This window comes from Narcine bancroftii, chromosome 6, assembly GCF_036971445.1.
Source record: "Narcine bancroftii isolate sNarBan1 chromosome 6, sNarBan1.hap1, whole genome shotgun sequence".
NCBI lineage: Eukaryota > Metazoa > Chordata > Chondrichthyes > Torpediniformes > Narcinidae > Narcine > Narcine bancroftii.
In genome coordinates this window covers 91233635-91242325 of record NC_091474.1, presented here as the reverse complement: position 1 = coordinate 91242325, position 8691 = coordinate 91233635, and the positions used below count along the sequence as shown (strand labels likewise).

Sequence of the window (8691 nt, the reverse complement as noted above, 5' to 3'; positions counted from 1 at the left end):
GGAAGTGGACCAAACCCTGGAAGCTGCAGCCCTGCACATGAAAGCCTTCGATTCCAGGCTCCCTCATGGCCATCTCACACTGCAGCTGCAGCCCTAGACTAAGCTGGGGCAGAGAAAATCGCTACGGCGGGCACCCAGCGCCCCTGTAAGTACCATGGGTCCTGGTGTGGGTCAGAGCGACAATCGTGCCAAAACTGCCCAGATAGGAATTGGTACTGTTCCCGATGTGGCAAGAAAGGCCACTTTGCTAAAGTGTGCCTCTCAAAGCCAGCCAGCAGCTCAGCAGCCCTCTCCGACCTCCCCCCCCACGTGCGCGTGCCGGGTGACGCCATTGTCCCCGTTACGATGTTCACCTCTCCTGACCCCGATGGTGCAGCATCGGGCCCCGTCAGCGACGATTGCTGTGTGGGCCCCATGCACCTGGACCAGTGCCGCTCACCAAAAACTACTATGACGCCACTTCCGGCTGACGGGATGACGCCACTTCCCAGGCGTAACGAACATGGCTGGGGAAGGAGGCCAGCCACGCCGCGGGCCCCTACGTGGCGCTGCCATCTTGGTCCGGGCAGAGGCCGACACGGAGGCCCTCCAACGATGACGGGGACGATGTAGTCAACACGGGCGATGACCAGGCCGCCCCACCGACGCTCCTCACACCTCCGGACGCCATCTGTTGCCGCACCCGACAACCAGCGTTGACGTGGTCAACACGGGCGATGACCTGGCTGCACTACTGATGCTCCTCATGCCTCTGGATGCTATAAATTGCCACACACAACTGGAGAGCGACGACTCCGAACCCGAGATGGTCCTGGCTGCCACTATTCTGACCAGGAACATCCCCCAAGACCTTGGGCGCTCTATGATGGACATGCAAGTCAACGGGTAGGTAACAAAATGCCTGTTTGACAGTGGGAGCACTGAGAGTTTTGTTCACCCGAACGTGGCCCACTCTCTGAAACTAAAAGCCCACCCCACCACTTTCTCGATTGCCCTCGCTGCCAAGGACAAGACTGTTGGTACCCTCGAGCACTGCTCGACCAATATAACTGTGGGAGGGGAGACATACACGTGTCATGCCCAAACTCTGCGCCCCAGTCATCCTGGGCCTGGATTTCCAGTGCCACCTGTAGTGCGTCTCCCTTGCCTTCGGGGGGCCCCAACCTCCACTCACGCTGCACAGTGCACCAACCTACCAGCTCCGGCCAACCTGCGGCCTCTCCACGCAACTCATCACCCCCCCCACCCCAGCGCTCTTCACACACCTTATGCCAGGCTACAAGCCGATTGCCGTCAGAAGTAGGCGCTATTGCACCGCAGACAGAGACTTTATCAAGGCAGAGGTGTGGCGGCTCCTGGCGGAAGGCATCAGAGACCCCAGTAACAGCCCTTGGAGAGCCCGTCCTGGTGGTCAAAGGTGGAAGTAAGCCAAGGATGGTCGTGGATTACAGCCACACCTAACTGGATGCCTACCCCTTGAGAGGATAGCCGCTACTGGGTTTTCTCCACAATTGTCCTGAAGTCGGCTTATCACCAAATCCCCATCCACCCGAAGGACAAGCCCTACACCGCCTTTGAGGCGGATGGGTGCCTGTACCAGTTCTGCTGAGTTCCCTTTGGGGTCACGAAAGGGATCTCCGTCTTCCAACAGGAGATGGATCGCGTGGTAGACTGGCACAAGCTGAAGGCGATGTTCCCATATCTGGATAACATCACTATCTGCGGCCATGACCAGCAGGACCACAATGCCAACCTGGAGAAATTCCTCCAGATGGCTGGGGAGCTGAACCTCACTTACAACAAGGAGAAGTGTGAGTTCAGCTCCACCCACCTCGCCATCGTGGCCCATGGGGTCATTGGCCCAGATTCAGAGAGGATGCGCCCATTAATGGAGCTACCCCTTCCCCCCCCACGCTAAAGGCCCTCCGCAGGTGCCTTGGCTTATTCTATTACACACAGTGGGTTCCCCGCTTCTCAGACAAGGTCCGCCCAATGCCCCAAGCTACAACTTTTCCCCTCCCACCCGAGGCGCAGGCAGATTTTATGCGCATCAGGTAGGACATCGTAGATGCCATGATGTAGGCCGTGGATGAGGACTCCCATTTCCAGGTGGAGAGCGATGCCTCCGATGTAGGCTTCGCCGCTATTCTCAACCAAGGGGGGCGCCCTGTTGCCTTCTTCTCTAGGACCCTCCACAGCTCTGAGCTAGGGCATTCTACCATTGAAAAGGAGGGCCAGGCGATTGTGGAAGCAGTCTGCCACTGGCGCCACTACCTGGCCAGCAGGAGATTCACCCTCCTCACCGACCAGCGGGCCGAGGCGTTCATGTTTAACTCCGCCCGCTAGAGCGAGATTGAGAACGACAAGATCTTGCGCTGGAGAGTTGAGCTGGCAACCTACAGCTATGACAACCAGTACTGCCCGGGAAAGTTTAATGGCTCCCCCGATGCCCTCTCTGTGTCTATACACGGTAAGAAGCTCCAGGCACTGCATGAGTCCCTCTGCCATCCGGGTGTCACCAGGTTGTACCACTTCATTAAGTCCCAGAACCTGCCGAATACCGTCAGGGACATGACCAAGGCCTGCCGGGTCTGCGCGGAGTGTAAACCCCACTTCTTCCACCTGCCCCAGGCCCATGTCATAAAGGCCCCTCAGCCCTTCAAGCGCCTTGACCTGGATTTTAAAGGACCTCTGCCTTCAACGAACTGAAACGTAGTGGACGAGTACTCCCGCTTCCCTTTCGCTATCCCTTCCCTGGACATGTCATCAGGGCCCTGGAGCAGATCTTCACCATGTTTGGCTACCCTGCTTTCATCCACAGCAACCGGGGGTCTAGCTTTATGAGTGCCAATACCTGACGGCTAGGGGCATCGCGACTAGTCGCACGACTAGCTATAACCCAAGAGGCAATGGGCAAGTGGAATGCGAAAACGGGGTGGTCTGGAAGGCAGTCCTCCTGGCCACACCATTAGGTCACTTCTGTGTACGGCTACTAACGAGACCCCTCATGAATGCCTGTTCTCATTCCCCAGGAAATCGGCGACTGGAATGTCCCTCCAGCATAGCTCGCGTCCCCAGGACCGGTGCTCCTGCATAAGCACGTACGGGGACACAAGGCCGAACCCTTGGTCGAGCAGGTTTTCCTCTTACACGCGAACCACATCTACACCTACGTTAGGTTCGGCAGTGGCAGGGAGGACAGCGTCTCAACCAGGGACCTGACAGCAGCAAGAGCACCCACCATTCCACAGCATCCTTCAGCCCAGAATGACGCCGACCAGGCATACATCCCAATCCCCAGGCAGCTATGGGGCGCACAGGACCTCTTTGACCACCAGGGGCCCACTTCAGCCATGGGGGATGAACCTGCCCCCCCATCCATCCAATACGACGCTCACACCTCGACCCTGGCTCCCTTGGCCACTCCTCCGTGCAGCACCATACCAGTCACTCCGACCCCTGCTGCCAGCCCCCCCACTTCCCCTCCGACCAGGAGCCAGTCCTACGATGGTCACAGAGACTCTGGCGGTCACTGGATCGTCTCAATCTGTAAATATTGTATTTTGTATAGTGGGTATGATTCTTTGTTACTGCCCCCCCGGGACAATTTTAAAGAAGGGGGTGAATGTGGTGGTACACCACCGGCCTACTGCAGGGGCAACATCTGTACCTGCAGGAGTGTAAGGGGGCAGGACAACACCTGGCCGGCTATCAATCAGTCGACCTGAATGGATCAAGCCCCACCTGGTCGGGTGTCAATCATCCTCCGGGATATAAGCCTGCACCGGCCTCTGAAGTCTCACTCAGAGTTACTGCAGCTACAGCCAGCCTGGCTCTGTGGAAGTCTTTGTTGATTAAAGCCTCTTGTACAGTCTTTACCTGGTTCTGTCTAACAGCGCATTACACCTGGTCCCTGGCACTGCTATAGTGTTGTGTTAACCATGCCTTTCATATATAAAATAATATGCTATATATTGGGGAATGTTGCCATTATTTCTTTTTAGTTTTTCACTATTTTAAACCTCAATATTGGTAAATGTCCACAGAACCTTTTAATATCATTGAACAAATAAAATAAAAATAATATTGTGAATTCATAGTTTATTGGTAAATCTTTCAAGTAATCAGAAATAAGTTAACATTATTATAAAACCAGTAGCACAGGTTCCGAGATCTCAGCCAGTCATCAGAAGTCCTTCAATTGCATTTTGAGATTCTAACATCTTAACCGTATGAGAGACAGCATGACATTTTAAATGTGGAATGGATGTATGGACCATATGCTCGAGTTTCTCAAAGTATTTTCTTCCTCATTTTGCAAGTGTACAGTTGAAATACTTAGCGGAATGTGAACATTATGTCTTCAGTATCCAATGACAATGCGATCAATGTCCTTGTTTTGCAACGCATCAATCGAAGTCAGTCAGTCAATCAGTAAGGTGCTCTTTAGTGATTCCATTTATATTGTACTACTCTTGTTCTTCCCTATCAGTTCAACTGGAGGTGGTCGATGAATTGGCAGAGAGCTGTAAGCGCAAGTGTTCTGCAAAATCCACCTGTGCCTGTGACAGACCCTGATTGATTATGGCCTTCGGCAACCAACCCTGTAAGAAGACACAGTGTTTAAAAAAAAAAGAGACCTGGTATTAAATTTGTCAAAACAGCCATGTTGACTTGATGGTAGTAATAAGAACTTTTATTTTAATGTATAACTGTTGTAAAATAAATTACATTTGATGAATGGCACAGAAGGTATACCAGTCAGTACAAGCAGCCTGTACATGCATTTATTTCCTATTGGAGCAGCCCGCCTTTCCTAATCTAATTCTAAACATTAATAGCTTCCACTATTCAACCCCCTCTTAATTGCATTTATATTATTTTCCCCAACCACTCCCTGTGGCCATGTGTTCCACACTGAGCCCCATTCAATTGGTTGTTAATGTGATAACAAGGCAACTGGAGCAGGAATTCCCTGGAGTATTTTGTTAGACCAGGCTGTGAGTTGATCCTGGATTTGCATCTGATATCTCTTCTCTGCCTTGGGCCATTGAAAATCACGTGTAAAGTTACGTTCAAGTTCAGCGCACAGTGACCAAAACCATCCCGCTGGTTGTAAAGCCCAGACAGTGTGATGGGATCTGATTTCAGTCCTTTCATTTTGGTGTAAAGATTAAGCATTTAGGTGCGGAATCGTAGCAATGTTACTACTGCTTCAGAAGTGGCAGTGAGACAAATTTAGAGAAAGAAAGACGGATAGAGCTGTGGTGATATGTAATTACACCATTAGGTCACCAGGGGTCATCCCGGTGACCTTGTATATAAAGCAGTCCAGAGGTACAGTCTAGCCTTCCAGGTTCGTCTTGCAGAGAGACAAGACCTCTTAGTGTACATATTAGTTTATTAGAGCTGTCTTATACTCGCACTGCTGTTGTGGTTATTGTCAGTACAAGAGCAATAAACTAACCTTAAGATCCAAGCTTAGAAGCCAAGTAAACTGAGTCTTTTTCTTATTGTTACTTGCAGGGCGTAATATTATACAAGATGGTCCAGTTTCAGCTCTGCGGTAGGAAAACATCTTGGAAATCTTATCACATTTTTAACAATCTGCAATCAATATTGTCAAAAACTTTCTGCAGTTGATCTGTACCTGATGAAGCCTTTCTGTGGTGGCATCAACTTGGATTCTGTAGCTATTCTAGCCAAGTAACAACACGATCCTTCTTTCGAGCAGTGCCTTATACTCACAAAGTCTCTGTGTCCAATGATGTTTCCAGCTGTATCCCCCATCATTTCATAAGTTACCATGGTTTTGTTACTAATTTTTTGGAGGATCTAAAAGAAAGCATTAATGTTAAGAAACACTTGTGAAACTTTTTCCATCCCATGTGATTTGAATGCATAAACAGAAAGATTGACAGTAACTCACCTGTATGCTTTTAACACTTGGATTCCACGAGCTTATTTTGTCGACTTTTTCATGAAGTTCGGAATACACCTGTTCCGTAGTTGCATCCAATACAACCTCCAATTTGAAGACTTTTCCAATTCCAGGCAGAACTTTGCTTACAACAGTATCACCATTCTCCTGCAAAAAAAAAAGAAGTAGATAACTGTCACTTCAAGTTCTTGGGCATTCTGTGGAAAGCATTCTGGCTAGTTGCATAACTGTCTGGTATGGACGGGCCAACATTTAGGATAAGAAAAAGAGGGTTGTTAATTCGGCCTGCAAAATCACAGGCATCAGTCTTCACTCCATCAAGGACATAAGTATCTTAAGAAAGCAGCCTCTATCCTCAAGGACACCCACCACCCAGACCATGCCCTCTTCACTCTACTACCTCGGGGGGGGGGGGTGGGGGGGGAAGAAGATACAAGAACCTAAAGACGAGCTTTCAACAGCACAAGGGTTGCTTCTTCCCTTCAACCCATCAGATTCCTGAATGAACAATGGCACAGCACTGCTTTGACTTTTCCTTGCACTATTTTTATTTATTTTGTAGTGGTTTATATAAATGTTTGCACTATAAATCTGCTGCAAAACAATGAATTTTGTGACATGTCATGACAATAAATTCTGATTCTGACTGGATGATTCCCATTCACAATTTCCTCCCCCTTTAACTTCACAAATTCTTTCTCCTGGATCCTACCATACTTCATTATTGAGCCAGTGTCAAATGTCGGCAAATTAATTGACCTTGGAAGCATCTGAAAATATCTTACCATACAAGAATGAATAGTATCAACTCCATACAGTAATACCAGAAGTAGTTTTTTTTAAGCTGTTCCAATTGCTGTGATAATAACCTCGATGAAATTCTGAACATGACTCATTTTAAACCCTTGGTGTTTATAGCAAAAGATGGATTTAACCTTTTTCTCAAGGAATTAAAACGAGTACTTTCGCACCATAATTGTGACCATGTCTGTCTTGACAATCTCTGGAAGCTTGGAGAATTCAGAATCAAAAGCTGAATGGTCATGAACGTGTGTCACAAAAATAGTGGTTTTACAACAGCATTCTTGAGCATTACGAGCGCAAAAATTGCAATAAGTTACATTTCCACAAATACGCAGTTGAAAAAAATAAATTGGGCCAGAGGAGAAAAAAAAGTGAGGTAGTGTCTGAGGTTTATTTTTTCCATTCAGAAATCTGAGGGCAACTTGTTTTAAAATGAAGTTGATCCAGTGGGGTCAGTAACCATCAGATTCCCTCTCTATTAATTTGCAAAAATCCATCAATAAGAAGAAAATTACCATTTTGATTTCTGTTGTCCATCCATCATCCTGTTTTAAAATATCCCGAGCTGTTTGTAAAGCCTCTTTGCCTTGTTTAATGTAGAACAGTTCTTCTGTGTTCAAAGTACTATTTATTTTCATCTTTTCCTCTTCTACCCTGAATGCTGATAAAACAAAACATTGTAGAAAAAAAGTGAACTTGCATCCTTCTGTTAGTTCTTTGCCTTACCCTTCCCAAAACCTTACTCTTTTCTTAACTAGTGGCAAATTTGAGAAATGTTTCTTAAGCAGCTGCAACATGGTATTCTCTAAATCTGCACATGGTTGTTTCTGGCTATTTAAATACAAAGAGGTAAGATTTTGCTGTCATCCCAGCCCTGTGCATTTTCAGAGGTCTTTTGGTTCTTTGAACTTGTGCTGCTATTCAGTTCAGTAGTATTCAATGTTTCCACCATCTCCAAGCAAAATCCATAAGAAGGAGTATGCATGAACTATTATAACATGATTCGATCCAGTGAATTGTATCCTTTCCCTGGTCAACTGATGGTGAAACCTGGCCTTCTATTTTTCAAACCAAAACGAGCTGCTTTGGCTGTCTCCATAGTTTATTAATGCTCTTGTGCCACGAATCAAAGCTTGATGATCAGCAATTACACCAATGTGTCAAGTTATGCTTAATTGAAAATGTAGGCAGTGTTAATATATTTAAAAAATGCTAATGCATACCTTGACAAAAGATGTCTTTCTGGGCTAGAGAATCAATGGTGTTGGGCACACATTTTTCTTCTGTTAACATTCTTCTCAGTTTTCTGGTTGTTGCAACTACTGCAGTATTCTTTAATCCTAAAAGAGAAAGGAAATCAAAAACCAGCAAATCGATAATTAAAGTCTCTCCCATTTAATTTGGTCCTTAAATTTTAAACTTATTGCTTAAGTAAAATTATTTAATTGATATTTTTAGTATAAGAAAGAAGACTGCAAGACTCTACCTGACGTGGTCTTAAAATGCTGATGTGAAATGCCGCAGCATAACTTGAATGTTGCTGGTAGCATAATTTTTGAATGATTTCCTGCTCTGCTCTGTGTTGGCTGCTCGACTTTTATACTTAATGTATGAAGGCCAGCATTTCTGATGAGAATGTGTGGTTGGATACTCACCAGCTGAATACAGCCTTCAAGGACGATGGAGGGAGTAATGAGGGCAGCATTATCACAGGTCATTTTGTGATTGATTCCTGTGTAAGAAAGAGTTACCAAGTGATGGGCAAAAGACATTTACTCGTTATAACTAATGAAGGAAGCTAACTACAGTCAAATGTTCTTGTGTTCATACCTGGCAATCGAAATTTGGCCTGCAGGAAGCTTACTGTTTGAAGCTTATTGCCAACTCGAGTTGGATGGTTTTCTATCGACGTTGTTACGCTGTCATCCTCAGGATTTCCAGAAGTC

The 8691-nt window shown here is 46.8% G+C and overlaps 1 protein-coding gene across 1 annotated transcript; it reads right to left on the bottom strand.

Moving 5' to 3' along the window:
* Positions 1 to 4093: 4093 nt before the first annotated feature.
* LOC138737560 (steroidogenic acute regulatory protein-like) lies at positions 4094 to 8463 on the bottom strand. Its single transcript, XM_069888228.1, has 7 exons — positions 8232 to 8463; positions 7969 to 8085; positions 7261 to 7406; positions 5930 to 6088; positions 5651 to 5835; positions 5468 to 5561; positions 4094 to 4604 (listed from the first exon to the last, which is right to left on the bottom strand). Exons 1-7 carry the CDS (start codon positions 8461 to 8463, stop codon positions 4494 to 4496), a joined length of 1044 nt encoding a protein of 347 aa, XP_069744329.1. The 3' UTR covers positions 4094 to 4493.
* Positions 8464 to 8691: the final 228 nt, after the last annotated feature.

Excerpts from the sequence above, each read along its gene's own strand:
- LOC138737560 (XM_069888228.1), bottom strand. The coding sequence starts at position 8,463 with ATGACCTGTGATAATGCTGCCCTCATTACTCCCTCCATCGTCCTTGAA. Across the intron at positions 8,086-8,231 it reads GCATTTTAAGACCACGTCAG|GATTAAAGAATACTGCAGTA; the intron begins GTAGAGTCTTGC and ends TTTCTCTTTTAG. Across the intron at positions 5,562-5,650 it reads CCACAGAAAGGCTTCATCAG|AGCTGAAACTGGACCATCTT; the intron begins GTACAGATCAAC and ends TTCCTACCGCAG.